This window comes from Larimichthys crocea, chromosome XXIV (genome assembly GCF_000972845.2).
Source record: "Larimichthys crocea isolate SSNF chromosome XXIV, L_crocea_2.0, whole genome shotgun sequence".
Lineage (NCBI taxonomy): Eukaryota > Metazoa > Chordata > Actinopteri > Sciaenidae > Larimichthys > Larimichthys crocea.
The window spans coordinates 6823288-6850466 of record NC_040034.1 but is presented as its reverse complement, the minus strand read 5'-3'; the positions used below and the strand labels follow the sequence as shown (position 1 = coordinate 6850466).

Here is a 27179-nt window from a genome sequence, read left to right as displayed (position 1 = left end):
CTATAGTCGCCATCGTCATCATCTGTACGCACGGCGGCGACAGGAGCTCCTGAATCGGCAGGGTCGGGTATCCCACCGCTATTCTCTCTCTATGCGAGGGAAAAACACAAACAGAGAGTAGAAACATATCGGCGATTTCCCTTCTGGAAACTCCGATGGATTAATCTGGATTTTTTTCTGCGGTAAGCATGCTTTTTTTTTTTTTTTTTTTTAAACCTCCTCCTTCTTACCCTGTGTTGAATTTCAATTGGTGCACCCGCCTTGTCCCCTATTTTCTTTTGCGCTGGGAGAGACAGAGAGAAATAAATAACACACAGTGTGTGTGGCTCGTTGTATTCGCTCCAGTCATTCTGCAGATGGAGGTGCGTGTATTATTTTGATGGATAACTTTGTCCTCACAAAGAGGACCAAACAGAGACAGTGGTTTGGTGGTGGTGGTGGGGGTAATTGTGGATGATGTTTTGCAGTGCTGTGATTGTGGAGAATGGGCTCTTGTGTTGCAGCAGCAGCAGCAGCAGCAGCAGCAGGGATGGATGCGCTGCAGAGCAGAGCTGACCACTGAGGACATGCACACACACACACACACATGATAAACGCCACAATGGCCTGCAGACAGCCTCCTATTGATTCACCTCAAAATAATTGTCATATGATTTAAACTAATTGCATTGCCACGCCGTTAAATATCCAATTAAAGCTGTCCTAATCGGGTTATCTCATGTGTCTGGAGGTGCAGACATCCATCTTGTTGGCAAACACCGGGGCATGATGTAGAAAAGTGTGTGCAGCTGGAAGATACAAGCCACAGTTTCCATCCATGTGCAATAAGTTGGGCAGTAGTTGTGTGTTGGTTTGTAAATATGCAGCGAGCGCCCTGAAGCTGTGAGGATTCAGCCTGTCACGGGTCCATGAATGACTACACAATTGCCGTGCGTGATGTACATCAAATGTGAATGAAAGGAGATTCTGGTTCATGGACCATGTACATTTCCCCACAGGGCCTCTCTGTCCATACAGTTGAGCCTATACTTAGGCCTGGAGACACACTGGCACGTAAAGCTGCTACTTCAGGCCTTCAGGTTCAGATGAAATATGCCATCAGAGAGGTGAAATATTTAGGCCAGGTTCATCTTTGGTTAGGGGTGAATGTGTTTGTTTCACAAAGTATCTGGTTGATTTTGTGTCGGTCAACACATACAGTTAAGGCTGCAAACTAATGTTCATTTAGAGCTGCCACGAGTTGATCAGTCAATCAATCAGATCAATAATTAGGGTTATTTTTGAAGCCAAAATGACACATTTGATGGTTTCAGGCAGCTTCTCTGATGTGATGATTTGCTGCTTTTCTTAAGATTATCGTAAGCTGATTATCTTTTCTTCTGGTTTTGGATTGTTTATCAGACAAAACAACATTTTGATTTAGTTCATGAAATGTCAGAAAACGTCCTTGTTGATATCTTTTTTTCTTCATATATTCAGTTTTTATTATATAAAACAGTTGAGCACAATGGAGAAACATTTTTTAGCATCTTTGCTAAAAAAAAAATGACAAACAAATCTCAAAGTAGTCGCCAATTCATTTTTTTGTCAGTCTACTAATTGATTAGTCGCCTAATCGTTGCGGCTCTACATCCAGCGTGTGGCTTGTGCATCAGTTTGCGCTTTCTATCAACCAAAGTGTTACTCAGTTCCACCACAAAACGTCCAACCTCTGTCGCTGAAGTCCCACCACATCATTATTTCCAGTGGATTCTTACATTGAACATTGCCCTCCACTGGCACAAGATCTGGAAAGAGCAGTTTAAACCCCCTCAGTGCAGACTGACAGGGAGAAGCAGCGAGAATCTGCTCCTGTTTGTGGAAAAAAAAAAAGTTTTTCTAATTTGCCCTTTTCTCCTATTTGGAAAATATTCATCTACTGGGCACAAATCTCTCTGACGACTGAATGGCCTCAAACTGTGAACATTGTGACACCAAATCACAGTTTAGGTTTAAACCCACACGTACATACTGTATGAAGCTCAGCTGTGGGATTTATAACTACTTCATTCAGTACGTGAAGAATGCTTTGAAAGACTCAACAGTGAATTGCATTGTGCTGATAATCTTGTAGCAGAGTGAAATGTGGCCATTGTCTTGTTGTTGATACGCTGAATGAACTCCGTTGTCCGACACAAGCAAATATTGTAACTATTTCAGAGAATGGCAGCCAAAAGGAGGAGGATTGTCAGAGTTGTACAAAAAAACAATAAACACAGGAGCGAGTTTCATATGCATTCGAATGGCACGCAGCTGAACATGATCCTCTTTCAGGTCATCTCTTTGGTGAATGGACGGAACATTGCGTTTTTTTTGGAGTTGAATAATGTCGATGCGAGTGCGACTTCAGTAGGAGGGGTGTGGGAGGTTTGACCTTGTTTTGTGCGTTATCAATGATCTGAGTGTAAAGGGACCCCACACTTCAATTTAAACAGAGCTGCTTTGTTACAGTCTTTGTTGAACTGCAAAGTGATTGTGATGATGATTCTGGAGAGATCTGTAAGCTCATCAGGGTTAAATAATGAAGATGTAGTGACCGATTGAGAACAGTTTAAAAAAAAAAAAAAGGTTTAAACTGTTCTATGATAACAAATATAGAAAAGAAATAACATCAGGTCAGCGTGTTACCAATTAAATAGTGTGTTCCCATTGGACCTGAAACCATTAGCCTATTATTCTGAACTATTCTGATAATCACTTAATCTTTACAGTCATTTTTTCAAGCAAAAATGACAAAAACATCTTCTTACATGTGACAATTTGTTGCTTTTTGTGTACAACGAAACATCTGAAGACTTCAGAGATTCTATTGCCCTTTTTTTTTGCTGTTTTCTGCTACTTTATAGACTGAAAGATTACTTTATATCGGGGTGGCAACTAAGAAGTATTTTCGTTCTTGTGTTTTTGTTGAATAGATTAATAGTTTAATCTATTAAAGATCAACAATTTCCCAAGTCGATGTCTTTAAATGTCTTATTTTGTCTGACCAGCAGCTCGAAACCCGAAAGAAGCAGCAAATGTTCACTTTCTGGTTGTCTGTTGATCAACTTATTGATTAATCAATTACATATAGTGCATCAACATCAATGCTTTTCATTATTTCAGTCCAAACGTTCATTTTTTCAGCCGGCACATATGTCTGTTTCCCAGGCCTGACTGTCTGCTATCTCTTGCTTAATCCATCAGTTACGCTGTGTGACCCTGACTTGTCTGTCCTCTTTTAATTTAGTATATTGATCTGGCAGCTTCACTATAAATGGCCGAGGCCCTCATTATGACTCCCAGCTCACTGTGCTACTGTGGATGATTAACACTTGTGCCCGTGCAGCGTCAAAATAAAGGCAGTCATTGCGGGAAATTAATTTCCAGTTGAGCCCAGCAGCTGTGACTGATGTAGTCGCACTAACCCCGTCCTGGTGTTCAGATAATATTGGCGTCTTCATTTCTCTTCACTTCCTGATGTGAAGGAATCTTGCAGCGGCGTTGACAAATACTATCCAACAGATTTGGCCAGACATCAGAGTCAGATTTCAGACTGCATCTTGAGCTGATCAAGATGAGGAGAATTAATGTGATACCCTTGCCTGTCTGTATTTTCGCATGAAAGTCAAGTCCTCTCTCTCTCTCTCTCTCTCTCTCTCTATTAACTGTTACAGCACATCACATAACTACAATCCTGTCCCCCTCGGACCTTTACTTATCACGTCACTGTGGTCTTCTCGGACGCAAGCTGTTCATTTGGGTCTGAAAATAGCGTGATGAGTGTTCTTGCAGGCTGAGGTGGTCATGCGATACTCAGGCAGTGCCACGGAAAGAAACAAGCCCCGCAGCTCTGCTTTATTTTTTATTTTTTGATGCAGGGTAGGGGGGTTGTGCTGCAAGTTGGGCATGGAGGAGTGTAGTATGCCCCTGAGAACTCTCACCTAAAATCATTATGTTGCAGGGCTTTGTCTTGACATTTTGATGCGATCCATAGTGTTGATTCACGTGTCATTGAATAACAGAGAGTAGTCAGCTCTTGGATTTGAAAGGAAGTGATGAACGACTTGTGAAATTATTGTGAGAATGTAATAAATTGTCCTGTTGCTGTCAAATGTGCTCGGGCTAAACCTGATAAATCCAGATTATGTCCTTGTTAAAATAAAGTGCTTCTCCGGTCCAGAGATGAGGCAGATTCATAATACAACCTCATTCACATGCGAATGTTTACTGCGTGAACACAGTGCCAACAAAAACAATACCAGAACGTGAACATATGTATATAAACAGCACAAGATGGCCTGGTTCCTGTGCAGCAGAATGGTTACAGATATGTTAAAGCTATGGTAGTCCCTGGCCTTTTTACTTCAAGTGCAGGAAGATTTTCATAATCCCCACAGGCATTACGGCGACGTGAGATCTCCCCTCATTTACTCTGATCCCTCCAGGAGAGGATGCAGTGCTATTTCAATCACCGCAGTTGAAGAGAAAATGCACCAAAAAAAAAACAGACTTTACCTGAGTTAGCCCAGTCAGTCGAGTTAGTCTCATGTGCAATTCTCCACCAAAGCTGTCAAAAATTTTAATGTGTTACTAACCCAGTTTTCATCGAGCAAGAGGCTGGATTTCTGTGAACTGGTTATATTGTTTGTATATGCATACAGGTTTAGATCAGTGCTATCAGTTCTTGAAGTATTCTCATAACTATGGTTGATTTTGAGTGTCCCATTGAGTTTATGATCATAAACACACTTTACTTCCACATTTCTGCTGTTTTGAAGAGGCTTGTGCATTTCTCCTTAAATGGAAATTGTCAGCTGAACACGTGTTTAAATGGAAATTGTCAGTTGAACACATGTTTAAATGGAGTTTTACTTATCTGCTCTCAAGTGCAGAGGGACACTGCAAATACCAGGAGATATAAGATGTAGATATTAATGTCAGGGAAGATTATATGTTATTTTAAGGATTACCAGAGAATCAGCAGTCCTCCTCCTGCTTGTATTTAAAGGCTGTGGTCTCAGCTTTGGTCTGGGCTTATACTGTAATGCTACCACTAGGCTTGTCTCTTTCTGGGTATTTAATGGGCTCTTATTGGCAGTAATGAATCACAGTGATCTCCTTCTATCTGCAGTGGCTCCGTTCTTCTCTTAGTTAAGCAGTGTGGTGCAAATATAGACCGGAGGAACTGAAAATGCTTTGAATTCTTGGTAGGCATGTATTTTTCCATACACCTGTGGGCTGCAGGTATTTGGAGATTTGGACTTTGATATGTGCTTTTATATGTGACTTGTCTTTTTTCCCCCTGCTGTCACAGTCTATCTTACTTTTATGAATCTCGAGTCCACAGAAAAAGAAACATCACAGGCTTTTGGGGGGGTGCTTCAGGTGTCAAATGAGAAATGTGACACTATTATTTCGTCTTAAATATTAGGTGCTTTCAAGAAAGTTAAACTCTGGAGTAAGATGTTTGTTTTCAAAGCTTGTATCTTGTTGCAGTACTCACAGTGTGCAAGCGAGTGACACATCTGTTTGCACTTTTTTTTCCTGATGTAGGCATTTTGGGTTTCTTCGCTAGTAAATGTAAAACAGGCCTGAAGGAATTTTGGTCATATACTCTTGCTGCTTTCCTTGTAACCATTAAGCTCCAGTGTCCTTCAGGACATACCTCTGATTCCAGCTCATTTGAGGCTACAAACTAGTTTTCCTAATAGGAAAAAAATGTCCATCACACAGTTCACGGAGCCTGTGGTGACATCTTGAAATATCTTGTTTTTTCTGACCAGGAGTTCAAAACCGGAAAGTATTTAGTTTTACTTTCATAGAAGACTAAGAAAACGAGAAAATGTTCACATTTGAGAAGCTGGAACTGGTGAATTTGGGCAATTTTTGCTTAAAATGACTAAATATTTGATTGAATTGACTGATTGTTTCAGCTCTAAATCCAATTTAATGAGCCAAAACTGAAATCTTTTCTAGATATGTGATGCTGCTGGTTATTTTTTAAAATTATACATGTTTGTCACATTTCCTGACTATATTTTTTGGCAAAAAAACATTTTTCATTAGCTCGAACTGTACTGTTTAGATCTGAATCTTTAGCTGAAGCCAAAAGTGGTCAAATAGTTTCCCTCTTCCTCCGTCTGCTGGAGCGCTGGAGTTTGCCCCCTAGCACCACGTCTCTCCATTCACAGCGACTGTAAACAAGTGTGTTTCCAATTAGCTGTCTTCGAAGTCAGCTGGCCGCTAAGCTGATGAAGGACAACAGTGCTGTCAGTGGTCTCTTCCTAAACCTGTCGTACCGGCTTCATGAGTTTTAGAGCTTAAAGGGGGGCACTGTAAGCCCAAATGTGCTTCAGTTTAACTGGGTCTTTAAAGTCGGTAAGGCTTTTTTTTAATTGGCAAAGCAGATCACTCATTACAGAAACTGGTTTAGCTTTGCTTTAGTGAGGCTTAATGTTCCATCGGTCCCCCCTCATGAGACTCTGTCTAGTGCCAGGGAGTGGTTTGCTGTTAAGGGTCTCTCTGTGCATTTAAACTCAGTGCTGTGAATCTATACATGGGTGTGTGGCTCCTTGTAAAGAAAACAAAAATAAAGTGTATGCCAACTTGTAAATGCAATGGCTGGGTGTAAATTCTTCTCACAAGTGTGGTCCTGCAATAAGATGGAAAAGTAAACCATAATGAGTAGTGTGCTGTTAAGTTCTTTTATATGTTCTCACACACATATATCACGTATATATTTACAACCATGATCGCATTAGCCATACGCTGCATCTCTGTCACTTCATGTTCCTCTGTATAATTAGTAAACGTGTTTAATTTCAGCCTAATTGAAAGATTTTTCACTCGGCTCTGTGTAACTCTCAGAGGAAGCTCTGAAATAATGGAATATTGAATCATAATTTCCCCAATGGAGACGGCTTTTGAGCTATTATTTTACCTACGTGCTAATTTCATCTGTTTCTCTCTCTCCACCCACAGAAAGTAGAGAATGGGCTGTGTCCAATGTAAGGATAAAGAAGCAGCAAAACTCACTGATGACCGGGAGACCAGCCTCTCACACAACTCGGGGTACCGCTATGGATCTGACCCCACACCTCAGCACTACCCCAGCTTTGGGGTCACCACCATCCCCAACTACAATAACTTCCACACCGGCGCCACACAGGGGGTGACTGTGTTCGGAGGAGTCCACACGTCCTCGCAGTCTGGCACGCTTCGGTCTCGGGGCGGGACAGGTGAGGTTGAAGAAGCTCTTTAGCAGCTTTTTAGTAACCAATGTGGTTCTCCTGGTCCAGGTTTTTGAACGCTGTAGCTCTTTATTGGAAATGTGTTTAGACCTCCATGTATGACAAGTCTCTAACTTATATAAATACAATTATTTTGGTGGTTTAGTATCTTTTTAAGGTGAAAAATGATTCAACATTTTAGAAAATACACGCATGTACTTTCTTGCTTGGAGTTAGGGCGTGCTTACACATAAAGTGTTTCAGCCGCGGGGGCAACAGTAGCTCAGTTGGCTTTGGGAACTGGAGGGTGGCTGGTTCAAGTTCAGTACCACTGGTAGATGAATAGATGCCAGTTCACCTCCTGAGTACTTGCAAGGTACTGAACCCCTAACTGCTCCCATGGTGCTGCTACCTGGCAGCCGATCATTCGACCTTTTCTCCACATTTGCATGTCCATAAGCCCATTGTATGTGTGTGTATGGATGTATTTTAAGCCTATATAAGTAAAATTAAAAGTATTTCTCCATTGAGGGATAAGCCTATATAAGTAAAATTAAAAGTATTTCTCCATTGAGGGATCTGTAAAGTCTTGCCGTCTCTGCATGTCTCTGTTGTCCATCTCATCTTGCTGACAGAACAGATACTCCTCCTATTGTCCTATACGTGATCCCGCCGTCTACGTCACGTTACTTGCACCGTAAGCACGACAGCGAGCAGATGTTAGTTGTCTGGAGGTAGCAAATCCACTTTACCAATACCTTAAAAGTTCCTTAAATTAACATGTCAGATCTAATTTGTTTCATCTGAGCAAAAAAACAAATTGTAAAAATAACAAGTTGCGGTTTTTACAGGCGTTTTTGTGTGGGACTATTTCTTAGCTGGGAGCAGTAACTTCTAAGACATCAGGACAGAGCCAGGCTAGCGGTTTCCCTTTGTTTACAGCCTTTATGCTAAGCTAAGCTAACCAGCTGCTGGCTGTTGCTTCATATTTACGACACAGACATGAGAGTGGTATCGATCTTCTCTCTGCGAGAAAGAAAATAAGCGTGTTTTCCAAAGTGTTCCTTTAGGACAGGGTGACATTGTAAGTGGAAAATTCTTGAGATGTGTTGCTGTCACTAAACGAGGGGTCAAATTACAAACAGGGCAATTAAAAGAGAAATAAAATGTCAGTTGTACGTTGTAAAGCTGTAAACGTCTGCGAGGACCACTCACTGTCTGGCCCTCATCCAACATTCAATAAAGCTGTCGGCTGAATATGTCGAGTGACCGGTACACGGCGTTTGTCTAGTGGCTTGTTTTCACTTCAGACATATTGGACGATTTAAATGAACTCGAAAACGTCAGATGTCAGATCATGTTTCTGCTTTTTCCTGCTTATACTTAAAGTAAATATGTGATCTGATATTGTATGAAAGTTAATGGAGAACAGAGTGACCTAAATTATTGCCGGGGCTCCATGAGGCACATCTGATGAACATAAAGATCAGACATTGTGCTGAAAGTGTTTGTGTTGTCCCTCACTTATGTTTTACAGATACTTGTGATGTGTGATGCATAAATTCACAGCATCTTCTTGGTTTGATAACAGCTACTCGGGGGGGTATTTTTCAGCTTGTATAAATAGGAAATTACTCCAGGAGGGCAGCATTCACATCTGAGACTGTAAAGAGAGATTTGAGCTAAAGAAACACTCAACAACAGTCAACGAGGACTGAAGAGTAGAGCTAAAAATGTCATCTGACCCCCCTGTGAATGGAGACAGAGAGCAGTTCTGGTCATTGTAAAGTTTATTGCGTTTTCAGAGGTCACTGCGTCGACAGGGAAATGTGCAGGGTTTTATTGCAGCTCTGACTGTCCGCGGAGGATTCGTTTAAAATCAGAAAATGAAATCATTTAACAGTTCCAGGCTTATTAAGAGATACAGGGACTCCAGGGCAGTTCCCAATCGCATCAGATAAATTTGATTAGACTCATCATTCCTAAAGGACGCTCTGTCTGATAAGGCTTATAGTCGGATTTGTTTTTGTTGTATGCAAAACAAAGAGTTTTAATTGTTTACATGTTAAACCTGTAATAATTGATTTCTTTTAGTTTAGTTTTTTTTTTTTTGGGCCCCCTGGGGTCATGGTGAACGTCTTAGCAAACAGCTTATTTACACATCCTCCACTATGTTCACCAGCTAGTCGCTTACTTTGCTCGCTATTTAGTGTCGAGCAGGCATCGTACAGTCAGAGCAGCTGCCCGATGCGGCTGAAAAACGCTTGCGAGAGTGGTGAGAGTGACGCAAAACATTAAATTTGCAGGCTGTGATGCTAAAATGCTTTGTCAAGCTGACAGAGTCAGGTGATAACTCTCTGTGGGTTTGTCCTTTCACATTATGTGTAGTCATTTGATGCATTAATATAAAAACATTGACGAGTGCTGCTTTAAAAATGATATTAAAGATAGTTATTTAATACAGAGGAGCGGAAAAGGCTCCAAAAACTCATTATCACCACAAACAATCTTTAGTCTTTTGTTATGAAATGTCATTAATATTATTATAAATTATGAAACGGAACGCTAAGTGAGAGATAATTGTGACCGAATGAGAAAGTTAGTCTCCTATGTGACGGCCTCCATTATCTCTGCTGGTGAGATATTCGTGTGGTTTGAAAATGATCTGAAAGATTTATCTGTCTAAATTGTATCTTGTATTTTAAAGTACATTAATGTCACAAATTGAATCTGAAATAAATCAGCAGGAGCCATTACATAACAAGCAGCCCATGCATGAGACAGATGAGCAAACCCGACAATGAAAATCCCAGCAACCTCAGCCATGCAGTTCACTTCTGCTAACTCTAACCACCACGTGTCACTTTTTGTTTTCCTGCAGGGGTGACTCTGTTTGTGGCTCTTTACGACTACGAAGCCAGGACTGAGGATGACCTCAGCTTCAGGAAGGGGGAGAGGTTCCAGATCCTCAACAGCACGTAAGTGTGAAAACATCTGCATGACAGCATTAAGGGTGGCGGCCGTGTTTTCCCTCTCTGTTTTTTCTCAGTCGAGAATGCTGCATTTGGAAACGGGAATGTTGTTTCACAGGCACAGACGGAGGAAACGGGACTTCATCATGCAGCATGTCACGTTGGACAGATTTATCATGGTTTAATGATTTCTGACAGTTTGCATCATAAAAAAATAAAATATGGATTGCTCTGCTTTTACACACAGGGTGTGAATGAACTTAATTTAAAGTCCTTCTATACTAGACTTTACTTGAATGCACCTCACTTTTTGTTTAAGTAATTATAAACTGAAGGTCACACTGAGCCAGAAAAAGAACCCACATTAGCTTTCCTGCTTCTTCTTATTTAACGTCTACGTGGACACACATTTCTCCTGCGCCTTGGTTAACCAGGTAAACATTCATTTGCGAAAAGTGTGCTGCTAAACGTCAGTTTGTAATCTAGGTAGCTGCTCAGCTGCAGCTGCAGCACATGACACATGTAAACGTATATGCAAATGTCACTTTGGTCCCATTAGTTGCTGGCATGCTCCACTAACAACACGCTGTCATGACATGTAGGCCACAGTACAATTTTTTTTACTTTCTTGTCACTCTGTTAGCCTGCCAGTTGCTGCCAATCGAAACAGAGAGGCAGCTTGCTCAGACGAAAAGGAGAATATTTCTTCTATTGTAATAATAAAAAACACAGTGGCTTTCTTTTTGACTACAAAAAGGGATGATACAATTTCAGTTGGACTTTATAGCGATGATTCACCGTAGGAGCCCACACACTAGAAAACAACCACTTTAAATGTTTGTTTTTTATGTGCTCTCTACTGAGCACTCAGACACAAGACAGCCAATAAATCTGATCACCCACTACCGAGTGTTTATTTATGCCTGTCTGCATAATGTGTAAATGTCTTTCTGCTTATTCCAACCTGCCTCCATCCTCCATCTCCATCTCTCTCTCTCTCTTTCTGTGTCTCTCTTCAGCGAGGGAGACTGGTGGGAGGCTCGTTCTCTCACTACAGGTGGAACTGGTTACATTCCCAGTAATTATGTTGCCCCGGTTGACTCGATCCAAGCTGAGGAGTGAGTGAAACTTTATTTTTATTTTTTTTATATGAGCGCACATTCACACAGAGTCTGAGTCAAGGCAGCTTCATCAGCAGCATATCATAAATATTTGAGAGCTCATCTCATTGCCGTTTGTTAAATGTGGCAAAGCGGCACGTACAGTACGGATAGAAGACTGAATATTTGAAAAATGTTTAAACCAAATATTAGACTTCATAGATTCTTTCTTTTTCTTTCTCCTCCGCAGCTGGTATTTTGGTAAATTAGGCAGAAAGGACGCAGAGAGGCAACTGCTCTCCAATGGCAATGCCAGAGGCACTTTCCTCATCCGTGAGAGTGAAACAACCAAAGGTACTCAGTATGTTTTTACAGTTTAGGAAACAGAGAAGTGTTTGTGACAATGTGCCAGCAGAAGCTGTTTTTTATAGACCGACTACTTGCAACTTCAAATTCAGTTTAATATCATGCCATTAACTATGCAGTCGCCCTAAATTATTGCACAATCGGCCTTATATGCACTTGTTTTTCTCTAGTCTGCCTGAATCCATAAGTTTCTTTCTTTATTGCTGTGTGTCTGTTCCAGGGGCCTACTCTCTGTCCATCCAGGACTGGGATGACGTCAAGGGAGACCATGTCAAACACTATAAAATTCGCAAGCTGGACAGTGGAGGATACTATATCACCACTAGAGCCCAGTTTGAGACACTCCAGCAGCTAGTACAGCACTATTCTGGTGAGACTCTGCTACTCTGTAGGGGGGGATGTAACAAAAAGAGAGATCCTGACGTGCTTTCCCTCTCTTAAAATTACAATATGTTTTTTATACAGCCAGGGCTGCAGGTCTGTGCTGCCGACTGATCGTGCCGTGCCACAAAGGCATGCCTCGTCTGACTGACCTGTCTGTCAAAACCAAAGACGTGTGGGAGATCCCGCGGGAGTCGTTGCAGCTCATCAAACGTCTCGGCAACGGCCAGTTTGGAGAGGTCTGGATGGGTGCGTATCTTCTTGGCGTCGTCTTTTGGCACAGATGAATAATTGGACAGCTGTGAGCGGTGTTGCGAAACATACTGTATGTGTTGGATCATTCAAAACTAACACCCAGCTAATGTTACCCACAGGGAGGAACGCTTGCTGTCAGTGATTTCATTTAGGAATTGTAGATGCTGGATACATTTTTGCATGATCTCAGTGTGCGTTCTGGCTGGAATGAGATTACCTATGATTTCTGATTGGATTCAGAGTCTTCAGGCGTTTGCTTAAAACTTGGTGTATATGGTATTTGTTATGTCTAATTAGGTTTCTGTGACATGGATTCTCTAAACTCAGTTCAGACACACGCTGTTTCGGTTCAGTTAGGTTCAGTAAGGATTAATTTGTCCCACATTGGGAAGTGAAAATGCTCCATGTGTGATTTGCTGAGATCTGAACATGTTGTACCACAAATATGTGTCAAGAATAGATCACAAGAGATGGTCTGGAACAGAACAGTGTGGACTATGACTATAAAATGTTGTATATTTAGGATAGTAGTCAGCCAATAATGTATCCTCTAATGTTCTTAATAACTTTTATATATACAAAACTATACTTACCAAGTTTTATACTTGAGCAACTTCCAGTCACTATTTGTTGCCAACTGATCACTTTCACAGGTTTCATTCAGATATTTCACATTAAATTGTTGCATTTCATTTTGTCAGTCTTGCTGTCATGTTTTCAAAGGGTTAATATCTCCCTTTCAAAATAAAATCCCCCTGAAATGCATGCAGAATTATACCTGAACAACCTTTTTTTTTTTTTTTTTTTTTAAATCTCTTGTTAGGCACATGGAATGGCACCACCAAGGTGGCGGTCAAGACTCTGAAGCCTGGCACCATGTCACCAGAGTCCTTCCTGGAGGAGGCTCAGATCATGAAGAAGCTCCGACACGACAAGCTGGTGCAGCTCTACGCCGTGGTGTCAGAAGAACCCATCTATATCGTCACTGAGTACATGAGCAAAGGTGGACACCGATGCTAAAAAAAGACACTATAAATATTCTATACATTTGTGCACGCACCTACACAATGTGTACATAATTTATACATCTGCATGGACAGTACAGTTTTGTTTCCTAGTTCATATCATGGTCCGTTGCAGGTATCCTTAGTTACCACAGAAATAACTAACAAATAAAAACCTGAGCCAAGTGTGAACTTTGGCAGGAATCCCAGAAATTATGTCACATTAGCTGCAACATTTTGCTGCAGTTTGGATCCAACTCTGAGTTAGGAGTTAAGAGTTAATCTGGCAGCTGAAGATAATATGAGACAACAAATCCTGACTAATTTTTCATCTTTTTTTTTTTTTTTAGGGAGTTTGCTTGATTTCCTTAAAGATGGAGAAGGACGAAGCCTCAAGCTGCCAAATCTTGTGGACATGGCAGCTCAGGTACGCTGCTGAAAATACTCCAAAGTCCTGATGCTTTTTTGTTCCAGAGCTTAATTCACTTTAATCATCTCCAGCTGTTACCCATTTATTTATTTAAGCTCAGTGTTGCACATTTACACATACTCATGCCAGCTTCATTAGACAAAATGGCAAGTTTGAACTTAGAAAACAGCACATGTACGATGCATGTAGCACATAGTTTGTTACTGGTCTGGCAAGCAAGTGATTTAGCATTACGGTTGACGCACTCAGTCACTGCAGTTTGTTTTCTAAGTAATCACACCAGACACCATTTTGCAGTCGATCTTCAGCTTCACCTACGGGATTTATGTTCACTGAAAAAGCTAACTCTGTTTCCCAGGTGGCAGCAGGTATGGCGTATATTGAGAGGATGAACTACATCCACAGAGACCTGCGCTCTGCCAACATCCTGGTTGGAGAAAGTCTGGTGTGTAAGATTGCTGACTTCGGTCTGGCCAGGCTCATCGAGGACAATGAATACACAGCAAGACAAGGTAGATCTACAGGGTTTGTGTAAAATGTGATTTAACAAACTAAAAAGCTATAACATTAATGTTTTAATTGTTGTAAATGTAGGTATGACTTTGTTTTATTCATATGTACATACATGTAGGAATATGTGTCTCAGGGTTGGCAGTATCCAAACAGTTTAGACTAGAAGTAGTGGCACACGGCTCATGGAGGCAATTAAGGTTCTTACTACGAGTGCCCAGTTACATTAGTTTGCCTCAAAATCCTCAGTCAAATCTGAAAACACAGACGTGGCAACACTTTTTAAACACTTTTTCTACTTAAGAACGAGTAGTGCAGCATTTTAAATTGGTGTTTTAATGCAGTGATTCACTTAGTAAGCACTTACCTTATAACTAGGCTAAGTTTCAACAAACATCTGCAGCAACTGACAACCGGCAATTTAAAGAGAAGACGTTTGATTTGTTGGTCCCAGTCTGGAAATGTGTTTTTACAAGACGTTGTTGGAAGAGACGTTAACTTGTGACTCGTGTACGTATCTGTTGTTTGACTCTGAATGGTTTCTGTAGTATTCTCTGAGTCCCCGAACCGCAGCATCTTCTGAAAACCTCATTGTCAGAGGAAAAAGTTGGCGGGCTGGCAAATGACTTGTTCCATTTAGTCCATTCCAAGACACATTTTATACCCACACACACACATATGCACATAATAATTACAGTAAATGAGCAGGAATCGGTCTTGGTGACACCAGTGGAAAACCGAAGCACATGTGGTTACAGCATGGCGCAAAGACAACAGAATATCCCATTTATACAAGGACACAGTGCATTTAAGACACGGCATGAGTTATACACAAAAAAAACCCATCTGTCACTGTGTATCTCGTTGGAAGGACGAGGAATAAGTGGGCCTACACTGAATCACTCAAACGTCGCTCTCCTCTGACTGTGTTGGCAGACGTGAACTTCACCAGGAGGACTTCCAGATTCTGTCAACATGTTGAGTCACTCATTTGTTAGCGATTTTAAACCGAGACAGAGATAATGGGGTTGTTCCGTTTGTTTTTCCCTGGTGGGTTTTTGTCATGTCCTCACGTCTCCGCACTAATCAAATCACAGATAAAGGAATCCGTACAGAGGAGATTGACCTATTTACTCTATCTGTTTGCAACAGTAATGACAAAAAAAACCATTAAGATTAAAATAAAAAAATCATTTAAATTTCTTTTAGGTGCAAAGTTTCCAATAAAGTGGACTGCTCCTGAGGCCGCTCTCTACGGGAAATTCACCATCAAGTCGGACGTGTGGTCGTTCGGCATCCTGCTGACAGAGCTGGTTACCAAGGGCAGAGTTCCCTACCCAGGTGAGTGTGTTCGTCTCTGCGGATCATGTACTCACTTGTACTCACCCGGATAATTGCTTTTTGTTTGATTAATGCAAGAGTGTGTGAGAGCGTTTGAGCCTGCAGAGACGCTAGCCATGATCCTATATGCTAAAAAAAGAGCAGCATGTTGCATTATGTATGATAATGTGATGTATATTACACTGTGCATTATGCAGAGCGATGTTCCCGGGTGACTGCGTGAACATTCATCACATGAATTAAATCATTAGAAAACCAAATAGCATGGCTGGAAGATACATATTGCTGCTCTTATTGCTGTATATGAGTACTTCTTTCATTTACTACCACTTACTGCACACTTCACTGATTCAACTTTAATTTAAAGAACAGCCACACTCGTGTTTCAGTTACTCTGGCTGATTTAAACCTCTGGTTTAAGGTGTAAGGTTGGTGGAGCTGTGATGGGGAAATATGTGTTCTGCCCTTTTAGGTGAAACGAAACTAACGAGATGTTAGTCAAGCACACTCTGCACACTCCCACACAATCCTGAACAGACAACATCATTAAAAAAAACACTTGAAGATGAACTACGGCTGTTTAAAGGCTATACGTATACATTTCAAATAACAATAACAGGCAAGATTTTTTGACATGTTGAAAAACCACGGATGTAAATAATAAATTAGTGATGGCTGAATTCTGTTTAGCTTCCTCAGAGTCTTGGTATCGTGCATCATGCTGACTCACCGTCACGCACGCACGTTTTATTGAGACAGAGAACGGTGCCACTGTTGATGTTATGCTTCTCCTGCTATGACAACTAATTCAGGCAGACAACTCGCATCAAGCCTCTGCGGTAACTGACAAAAAACACCTCCTGGTACTGTTTCCCCCCCTTCGGCTGTCATTGTTGTAGCATTTTATAAGCTCCATCACTGATCTCAAGGTGCTGAGTCTACTTTCCTCATGCGGGGAGGTTAGTATTGTCACTCCCTTTTATAGAGCTTGGTGCATCTTGTAGGGACACCTAGAGACATGCAGTTCAAATCAGCATAGGTTATAAACGCTGTGCTGTTCGTCCCTACACAAAGAAACTAATTAAATACATCTCAGCCCTGTAGATCCATATAAATTTGCTTTAAACATCTTATCCTTCACAACATCAGTTTGATTGCACCTGTATGACTACATGGCACACACTGTATGACCTCATGAAGGAAGCATTTAAAGGTGAGACACTGATGTTCAGTCACATTTACCTTCATTTCTCCAGGCATGAACAACCGCGAAGTCCTGGAGCAGGTGGAGCGAGGTTACCGGATGCCGTGCCCGCAGGACTGCCCCACGTCCCTGCACGAGCTGATGGTGCAGTGCTGGAAGAAAGACCCGGAGGAGAGACCCACCTTCGAGTACCTGCAGGCCTTTTTGGAGGACTACTTCACTGCCACTGAGCCTCAGTACCAGCCGGGGGATAATCTCTGAAGCACCGCTGCCTTCATCTCATGTCATTATCGCTGGCTTTCCACCAGAGGGAGCCAGACTCCACCTTATTCTCTCTCTCTCTTTCTCTCTCTCATCCTGTGGCTGTGACGATCTTTCTAAAAAAAAAAGAAAAGCTCATCGACTTTGACTTCTTGACTTCCAAGCTTCATACAAACAGGGACGGTGCAGCTCTGACAGCATACTGACTATCAAATCAAAGGAGTAGGGAGGAGGTGACTGAAGAGTTAAAAATGACTGCCATGGATGAACGAGATGAGCTGTGTTGTGTAACTTGTACGTAATGTAAATATAAATTGCTTGTTTACTTATCTCTTTTTGTTTTTGTTTGTTTCATTTTATATTACTTTTGATATTTTGGAAAATGTGTGGATTTTTTTTTTTTTTTCTTTTTTTTTAAGGTCAAAAGTTATTTCAGATTTACGGCTCGTAGAGGCGGTAACAAATTGTGACATAATAATTGATTAGGAATGGTAATAGTTAGACATTGTGGACCCCCCAAAGTGTATCAGAAAGTTTTTTTTTCTGGAAGTCCACTGACCTTTTTTTACGAGGTTAATATAACAATACTGCTCTCCTCTTCTCAAGGAAACTTAGATGTACGATAACACCTGTTCTTGCCTTTTCATGTTTAGTAATATTCTTATAACGTAAGGGAATGCCTTCATGCTTTCTACACACTAACTTAAGCGCATCATGGACTCTTCCACCCAGCCGTGTATGCCATCTGCACTGCTATTAAGTGCAATCATCGCATTTCAGCTTCAGCCAATGATTTTTCCTAAAGTAACTTTTTTGAGTTCCTGCTTCTTCTCTGCGGTTGTAAAGGAGACCGACTCCCTCCCGACAACTGCGATCATCGTTCGGCTGCCTGCTTTATTATTATACTGGCAATATTTTAAAAATGTATGTTGCATTATTGTATGGCAGCAGGCTGTGTTAAGAACTCTGCATCTGTCTTTTTCGCTTCAGCAAACAAACAAGAAAGACATGACGGGGAAATGAAGGAACGCGTTTACCTGTGTTTTGTCCCTCCATAATGTGTATCTGGAAATGACATGTTGTTCACGAGACCAGACATGTTTATTTCATTGTATTATCTCGCTCAGCATTTCGGCCAGTCAGATTATATGATTATGATTATTATTATTATTTGTATTCCAGGGAAATCTGCAGCTCTTTTCTCATCCTCAAGTAATAAAATACTCTCTGTGGGTGGGAAGACCGTCATTTTCTGTGTGTATTTAAGTTGCTTTTCATGGGTGGAAAAGTGTACAAAAACTAGTTTTGACTCACTTTTGTTTTAACCTAATTCTGTAGATATACAGAAATGTTTTTTTTGGTCTCTGCATTATTTATTGTCTCTGTCTGTTGGTTTTGAAATAAAAAAAAAACAATCTTGCCATCATCGTGCTGTAGATTTAACAATAAGTGTCAGTCAATTCTGATTTGAACCAGGGACGCTGGAAGTAATTCACAGTTGGGGGGGCATACATAAATCAATAACGTTCTTGATAGGGTGTTACACTTGGTTATTTATATGCCTAGTAATCATGTGATACCGGCTATAATTTACAATGAGATGTCATCACAACCAACCTGTATTAGACCTACAGAGGTTTTAGAAATACATCATAAGGCCAACTTGATGGCAACGTAATGCTCAACCTAGGAATGTGAACGTGCTTCAGTGAATCACACATGAAATACAAGTATTTCTCAGAATATGTCTTTAATTAAGACCTCATATATTTAATTTCACGCACAAGGTACTGAGATTAGGCACGAGACAGCGTTATAAACAAGAAACATAGTGTTTACTAGTGATTTTATAGTTTTTACAAACGTTAAGAAGAAAAAAAAAACAAAGCCTTATTTAAAGTCCATCTCTCTTTCTCTGAGAGTGTGGTGGTTTTAAACCACCCTGCCTTGAAAGACCTGTTCAAAGTGCTGGTGCTAGTCTAGTTGTTGACGTCCAGAGTAGATGAATCAAATTATGCTTCTGACATTTATAGTCAAATATGTTGTTTGAGTTATGTATGTAAAATGACAATAGTATAATAATAGTGTGATTTTTTTTTATTTTTTTTTATTTCAACTGGGTTTTTTTGCATTTCCATTCAGCCTCTCACCACCGGGGGAGGGGGGCTGCAGCCCCCCCAGCCCCCCCACTTCCAGCGTCCTTGAATTTGAAAACTTTCCAGACTCTTAAATCTTCTCGGAGGCCTTCACTTTTCCAGCACCACGGAAGCGATGATGTTTCTTTGTGGTTTTTCCCCTCAGGCTGAGCTTGTCACAAAGACAACATGACTGAACTCTGAATATATGCAAATCATTTACCTGGTCCGCCAGGTAATTGGCGAGCAGTCAACTGCACACAGGACAGCGGGGCAGTCTTTAACACTTGTCTAGTTTGCGTTTAAGCTTTTTTTTTTTAAGTTGTTTTAAGTCTGACTCAAAAATTAAACTGCACTTCTCTTTGAATGTGGCTTCTTGTTGGCCACTTGAGAATATAGCTTTATTGTTTTAACGCTCCTGTTTAATTGCTGCTCCCATAACTTTGTAAATCTTTAAAACCCTTGAGGATTGAATATTTATATATATAAAAAAAAAATTCCCAGCTAATCTTTCCTGACCGATCTGGCTGAGTAACACAAACATTACATTCTTGGCTCTGATTGGACGCAACTCAAGCATTGAAGGATTTGCATATAGCAGGCTGTAACACACAAGCCTCTGCACCGCAGGACTTTAAAGAATCCAGCAGAGAACAGGTAGGTCATTGTTACTCTTTCTATTCGCATTGGCTCCTCTTGTCATGGTACGTACAAAAGTCATTTTATGTAAGAGTATGTTGTATAATCTCTTTTAAATAATCAATTTAGTCTGTTCAACATATTACAAAGAATACTGTGGGTTTTTTTCTAGTTTATGAAACTAACCAACTTTATGCTTTCTGTCTTTCTGTTTCTTGCAGGACTACAAGCTCAGACTGAAGTAACCTGGTTAATATGGAAAATACTGAAAAAGCACCAGACAGTTCTCGTCAACATTTGAACCCCGAAGCATCAGTCAACCAAATATTGCTTGCTGGTCCACATCATGATAGATTCATGCCAAGCAGTTGCATGGATGCACACTATTTCTGCCAGAAAAGCCCATGTACAGTTGGACAAGTGAACCAGGAGTTCAGTCAGCCTGCTTGTGCTGTGCAGCATAAAGCGCTGATGCAGCACAGAGAGCCAGAAGGTAGAGGTGCGAGTCCTGCCAGGATGAATCTCCATCATCAGCCTCTTGGTGGCTGCTTCCCTCGTCCCGCAGGAACCAGACAGGGAGAGTGCTGTTATTGGGACTGTGGACCAAACCAGAGTGAAACAACAGGGCCGGCAAACAGAAGGACAGATAGGTTAGAAAAACAATCAAAGAATAGAGACCTATTTGTAATTCAAGCTTTATTTGGGATAAAATAATTCATATTTTTTTTTATATTCAGGGGAGAGGATGAATATAATTCGCAGCTTCAGAGTGATGAGGAGGATCTTGAGCTTCCCTTGCCACTAAGATCTGATGATGAGTGGCAACACTACAGTCCCTTTGTACCTCCTCAACACTGCATGCACAACTATGGTAAGGAAAATTAGATTCAATTTGTTTTGCACTGAAAGGAACTGAGATCGCTGTAATTTAAGTAACAAAACAACATTTTTAAATACTCCAAAATCCTACAAGTAAAAGTAGATAAGTATTCTCTGCAAAATGTGCACACACTAATAAAAATACACGACAATTGCTCTTTTCAGAATGCAATTCTTATCTGTTATTGGATTATTATTATTATTATTATTATTATTATTATTATTATTATTATTATTATTATTATTATTATTATTATTATTATTATTACTATTATTAGAGGATCATATACACTCAGCAGGCCACTTCATGATCAATCCAATATAACAGCTGTAAATTCTACCATGTTGATTGACACGGTCAGGGAGGTATTAATTGAGCTGCTTGTTTAAAATTGTAGTGGCTAGGAGTGGCCCGTATCATGTTGAGAGATGTTTCTAATTTACCACACGTATTATAATTAGAAATACCTTTTTAATATAATGCACTGCAGGGCAACATCACCCTCCGCTATAACCTTAATAATAAACGTGAAGTGTAAGTGTTACCTTTCTGACAGTGTCACAGAAAACTGAAATATTATAAGCTCCATAAAAGTAGAATTTGTGTTGGGTTACATTAGATCTTACTGGTGTATCTAATGAAATATTTGTCTGTAAATTTGAATGAGTAAAAAGTATAATATGTTTTACTAGAAACTGTGTCGTAATAGCTGAAAATGGGTGTGCTCAAGTAAACTGCCTAAAACTATGCAATATTTGAATAAATGCTCATTCTTACTACTTGGTCTGAACATAGAAATGTCTAAACTCTATCCACAGACCCTCATCATACTATGGGTGTCAGGTATTATCACTCAGCAGGAGAAGGGCAGTACAACTTCAATCCAGTCAATAGATACCCATCTCAGCCATGTCACCACTCTGCTTCCTGCCAGCACAGAGGACCCTGGGATGAGCCTCAAAACTGGTAACAACAACTAGTAGCTTGACCCAGTAGCACACACTCCACTGTCAATATTTCTGAAAAATGGCAGTGAGCCAGGTGCTGCAACCGTCTACACTTCACATACCACGCAAACCCATCAATGTCAGCATGACTGTCATAAATCTCAGCAAGATAGGAATCTTTGTTTATTTTGTCTTTCTTGTTACTTCAGGTTTGGATGTCATAACAATTTTACAAATAACCCCGTGGGAAGCGTCTCAGTTAATGTGCCTCACTTCTTCACCCCACCTGTGGAGGGTGTGTCACAGGTCAGTGTGATGAACCTGAGCTCAGCAGGAGCTGAGGCGTCTGTCTCACATCCACATGAGAAAAGAAGAACCATCAGCCTGCCTGATGTGTGTCGTGAGTTGCTTTAAACACTCATTTAAAAAGAAGGATGTTTTGGCAGTTCGGTCTATAATTGTAGAGGTAATTATAGAGGCATCTGTGTACTCTTTGTAAACAATTTGTCCTAATGTGAAAGTCTTGACAGGACAGGGTGTGCTTTAATGTATAGTTGCTTTTTAAACCTGCCAGGCCTGTTTAGGGGTTTGGTAAAAAGAACTCAAATACAATCTAAGCAGGGATCTAAGGTTACAGGCGTTAATGCTGTTGTTTGTTTATGTGAGAATTAAAAACGGCTTTTTAGAAACCTACAGGTGACGTCACGGATATGACATACATTTTTTTATACTGTCAGTGAAGCTGACCCTTGATTTATACTCTGTGCTCCAATAGCAGTTCACCAATCCTCAGTTAACTTTCTCCTTTCCATGCTACGTGTTAACTCAAAATGCAACTAAATTTTGTATATTGTAATAAGATAAAAGTAACACAGTATATAATCTGGCTTGCTCAACTGTGATTGGAGGACAGAGAAAAACTGAGGGCGGGGCCTAAGAAGTGTCAAGTGTAATGTATTTCTTGTACAGTATATAGACAAAATATTAGAAACTTTTTTCAATGAAAGTCAGTTCAATACAACACCACCACAAAGACGTATCAGTTTAAATATTCAGAATTACAACATTTGGGTGTTTCTACTTTTCTGGTCAGTGTAATTTTCTATTGTTAAAACATCTATCCTATAAAGGATCATTTCTGAGATTTACTGAGTTCATGATCTTTACTCTTCTCAGGAAACATTTTTATAACTCATTCTTCGGACCTTTCTTCAGAGATAGTCCCTTTCGTAGACTTCCTGTCAAAGCAAGGATTTCGACCAGCTGTAAGCTACTTTCTCTTCAATCAAAAGTCAGATAGTTAAAAAATGGAACATATCTGACAGTTCACTTACAGCCCTGAAATCAATTTTCACAGACTGACATATTTGACAACCCCATCAGACGTATGGATATCAACAAGTGGAAGGACAGTTACCTGAAAGATGTAAGTGAATACCACAGTTAAAGTCATGTACATTTTTTATTGCGAAAAGTAGTAGTAGTAGATAATCAATGAAATTTCATATTACATGTTTTGTGTCTGTTTTAACGTGAATGTTTAAAAAATGTGTATTATTTTTAACAGCCTGCAACCCTAATTATCGTTGCCATCAGTCCAAAGTACAAGGCGGACATTGAAGGATCTGTAGTGGATAACCATGGTCTACACACTAGATATATTCACTCCATGGTAAGGCATATTTGCCCTTTGTTTAAATGAGACATAATTCTGAAAAGACTAACAGTTAGTTGAATTTTAATCTAATCTAAAATCTAATTTTGCCAGATGCAGAATGAATACATACAGCAAGGCAGCTTGAACTTCAGATTCATACCGGTTCTCTTCTTCAATGCATCCCAGGTCAGAATAACTTAAAAGTTACAATTTTTCTTCATCTCTTTCCTCGATTCTCATCAGTTCCCACCATTCTCTCCCTTAAACCATTCTCTTTATGTTTGTAGAAACACGTCCCAAGTTGGCTTCAGAACACACGTGTTTACAGCTGGCCGCGGGACACCGAGGATTTATTACTGCGGCTGCTCAGGGAGGAGCGATATATTCCTCCTCCTGTACCTATGGAGCCCACCCTCCTCATTAGGCCGGTTGCCCCCAGCTCTGCAGCTACACAGTAACTTTAGACACATCTAGCTTGGCTCTTTCCCTCCCCTGCGTTGCCTCGCTTTGCTCCACCGTTCCCCAGACCCCCCTCTGCAATGCTGCCGTACTGGCAGCTCCAAATTCCCCAACAGCAGTAAATCTTTCTATTTTCTATGCATATGTGTTCTGTTTGATGATGTAAACATCGTGCAGCTTGTGTATTTTACCATCTCAGAACTGATCCAGTCTAAATCACTAACAGCTTATGTTCTAAGTATGTATGTACTGTACAGTTGTTTTCAAATGTTTCAATAAAGTGTGTAGGTTAGTCCACCACTTTGGTCCAGGCATTCAAGGTCTCCAATGAATTCAGTAATCCTCTGACTTTTCCTCTAGTGCCAGAAGGAGCTTGACATTTGCTGACATGTCTCAACAATGATTGGATTATCATGACATTTGGACACACATGTACCTCTGGCATGAACTTGTCTGTAACACCAGGATCAGATTTAAGATATTTTTTTTGGCCTTTTTCAAGCTTTATTTTTGACAGAGACAGCTAAAGAGTGACAGGAATGTGGGGAGAGAGAGATGGGTAACAACATGCAGCAAAGGGCCACAGGTCGGATCCGAACCCTGGGCCGCTTCTGAGCCTTCGTACATGGAGCAGATGCTCTACCAACTGAGCTTACCAACACCCCAACACCAGCATCAGATTTAAAATGAATTTGTTTAATAGGTACTAATATTCCTATCGGCCTCAGTGTAACCAAACGGCACTAAACAGCACAATGCAAATGTCAGCATGCTAAACTAAGATAGTGATCATCATGCTTTGCATCAGCAAGTTAACACCTCTGCATTTATTTACCTTTACCGGTACTTATCTACCTTGTAACTGTGTCTAGAGTACATATAATGTGCATACAGTACTCATGAATAAGATACCTCAGGCTGTTGCAGGTTGCTAAAATTATCACAAGATGGTGCTCTACAATATTTTGAAATTTTCCCATACCAGGCACACGGTAAACATATGGAGTAGACCTAAAAACAGCACTAATAACGTGAAAAAATAAATAATAAAATCAAAACAAATAAAAAGAAAAAACACAGAAAACACACAGTCACAGGGTGGCGCAGTCTGAGTACAAGACCAGTGAATGCTCAGATACAGGATATAGCATAGCAGCAAAAAAACACAGACAGTTGTCTCATAAAACATTGCTAAAAACTGTTTCCATATTTTCTGAAAGTAGTTTCTTGAACTCCCCTAAACAGAAAGCTTAATAGTGTAGTGTAATCTGTAACACAATTTAAACAACAAAACCAACAAAAGATTAGTTTTGAAGTGATGCAGTCTTTGTAAAACTGAACTGAATTAATCCGTAGCTAGAATAATAAGTCCCTCCTCCAACAGCAAGATGGTGCTCTTTTGGTACATGCACCCTTTTTAGTTGGTTCACTGGTGAGGTAGTTTATAATTTTGGAAATAAGTTTATTTTGAAGCTGCAACCTAAAACCAAATGTGAGAACAAGAAAAAGAAAGTGATGAGTAATAGTAAAAATCAAACTGCATCGCAGCAGTGGTGAGAAAGAGGTAATAATGTTTGCTGCTAAACCTTTTTAAGGACAGTTTCCACCTGTGTTGTTGTCCATTCCTCATCTTGGCCACATGATTTGTTCCAGTTTAGTGGGCAGATTACCCCACCAGTAAGGGGTGCCCAGTTCAGCCAACTGATCTGACACACACCCCTTCAACCGCCAAAAAAGGCCTGCCACAGCGGCTGGTGCGTTGAGCTCCAGCTAAGAATAACCTGGACCTTCTGAGGCGGTGGGGGTGGGGATAAAGTTACCTTGAAGCCCCCCTGTGCTGTGTTCTGACCTATACCCATGTGAGGCACCAATAACACTGGGTGGAATATTCTGTCTGTTCCCCCTCACCCTACCCAGCCCTGTGCTTAGCTTGGCTCTTTCCTTCCCCTGCGTTGCCTCGCTTTGCTCCACCGTTCCCCAGACCCCCCTCTGCAATGCTGCCGTACTGGCAGCTCCAAATTCCCCAACAGCAGTAAATCTTTCCATTTTCTTTCTTTCTTTTTTTTTTTTTTTTAATCTTGGATTTGTGGATTACATGCTCCAGGAAACAAGACTGTGATCACCAAGTGGAAATGGAATAATTTAATAACTGGGACTTTATTATTTTTTACTGACAAGTGGATGCTGATTGGATTCATACTAAAGTTGTGATCTTCCGTCCGCTTCTACATGAGGAGGCTTTGCCCCCAACTCAAAGGATAATACCTTAAATTGTCCTCATAACACCATGGCTGAAGGTAGGAATGTTACACCTGCATCAGCACTTTAAAAATTAACAACTCTTACTGCTTGTTAAAGCACACAAAAAAAAACAAGTAATATATGCTGTGTAATAAACAAATGGCTGTGCTATGATGGTGTGTGTCCTCTTAGGAAAATGTGTTGAAAGTTGGTTGCTATAAATACAGGATATCATGTAGCCAGAGTATTAGTGCTGGTCTCCTGTGACAGACGTGACTGCTGCTGGAAGCTGGCCTCTGGTTTTTCCAATAACTTTCTATCTTTGCCTTTTAAAAATGAAGGCTTCGTCTTGCGTGGTCTGCTCAAACAAGTGGTGTTTGACAACCAAACTGTTTGATTGAGGCTTAGAGGCTTAAATAAATTGAGACAGAACCTGTCTAAATTTGCGGTGAGATACTGACACCACCTGTCTGTCCTGAATAATTCAGTTGACTGAAGGGACCGTTTTGAGTTTTCATAACCCAGCATTTGTATATGAGGAAGTGAATCATGAGTCAGGCATGCTCAGAGTTCATTCACAGTTAGAAGGTGTCTCTAACACTTTGGCACCAGGTCCGAGTTGCAAAGTACAGCACTTTTGCTGCACTCACACTTTATTAGTTGATGATGGTGAGGATATAGTATTAAATGCTATTGCATAAATTTTCCACTGTTCTAAACAGGTGGGAATAATAAACATAAATTTGTTTATTACTGAAATTACTCATGATTCCTGTCAAGAACTGAAATCTCATAAATGTATCTTCAGGATACAACACGCTTAATTCAATTTACATAATCCCTCAGTATCAGGCTCTCACATGTTGATACAGAGGCAGGGCGTTGTCATTTGATGAATGCAAAGGTCAGACTCGCTGTCTCCACCGTGTAACGTTTAAATCCTTTCGATCACAAAGGAAATATCCATCACCTGTCACGGTTTAGCTACAGTGTATACAAGTCAGAGCTTTGACTAAGTCATGCTACTGTGTTAAAGTTTATATCACTAAATTAATGGAAGTTATTAACCGTGGGTCCTCCACTTTAAAGAGAAGTTTTCGGAGCCTGACTAATGAGTAGGTCACCTGGTGGAGAGTGTGACCTGTTT

At 40.5% G+C, this 27179-nt stretch overlaps 2 protein-coding genes across 3 annotated transcripts; both read left to right on the top strand.

The window, feature by feature from the left end:
- On the top strand, positions 1-17801 carry fyna (FYN proto-oncogene, Src family tyrosine kinase a). 2 transcript variants are annotated; one of them, XM_019254463.2, is made up of 12 exons: positions 1-182; positions 7003-7259; positions 10132-10228; positions 11242-11340; positions 11573-11676; positions 11909-12058; positions 12154-12318; positions 13148-13327; positions 13679-13755; positions 14117-14270; positions 15478-15609; positions 16866-17801. In XM_019254463.2, the coding sequence occupies exons 2-12, from the start codon at positions 7013-7015 to the stop codon at positions 17072-17074; spliced, it is 1614 nt and encodes a 537-aa protein (XP_019110008.1). In that variant the 5' UTR covers positions 1-182; positions 7003-7012; the 3' UTR covers positions 17075-17801. The 2 variants fall into 2 exon arrangements, with proteins under 2 accessions (XP_019110008.1, XP_027131057.1); XM_027275256.1 differs by lacking the exon at positions 1-182 and adding an exon at positions 241-362.
- Positions 17802-19282: 1481 nt separating this feature from the next.
- Positions 19283-24096, top strand: LOC104931616 (uncharacterized). The gene is made up of 10 exons (XM_019254477.2): positions 19283-19866; positions 20070-20498; positions 20586-20719; positions 21547-21694; positions 21885-22075; positions 22852-22940; positions 23033-23101; positions 23243-23347; positions 23444-23518; positions 23620-24096. Exons 2-10 carry the CDS (start codon positions 20104-20106, stop codon positions 23788-23790), a joined length of 1377 nt encoding a protein of 458 aa, XP_019110022.1. The 5' UTR covers positions 19283-19866; positions 20070-20103; the 3' UTR covers positions 23791-24096.
- The last annotated feature ends 3083 nt before the right edge of the window (positions 24097-27179 follow it).

Bases quoted from the DNA above. Each gene is read 5' to 3' on its own strand.
- fyna (XM_019254463.2), top strand. From the start codon at position 7,013: ATGGGCTGTGTCCAATGTAAGGATAAAGAAGCAGCAAAACTCACTGAT. The intron at 11,341-11,572 runs GTGAGTGAAACT...TCTCCTCCGCAG, and splicing joins GACTCGATCCAAGCTGAGGA to CTGGTATTTTGGTAAATTAG. The intron at 11,677-11,908 runs GTACTCAGTATG...TGTCTGTTCCAG, and splicing joins TGAGAGTGAAACAACCAAAG to GGGCCTACTCTCTGTCCATC.
- LOC104931616 (XM_019254477.2), top strand. From the start codon at position 20,104: ATGGAAAATACTGAAAAAGCACCAGACAGTTCTCGTCAACATTTGAAC. The intron at 20,499-20,585 runs GTTAGAAAAACA...TTTTATATTCAG, and splicing joins GCAAACAGAAGGACAGATAG to GGGAGAGGATGAATATAATT. The intron at 20,720-21,546 runs GTAAGGAAAATT...CTCTATCCACAG, and splicing joins ACACTGCATGCACAACTATG to ACCCTCATCATACTATGGGT.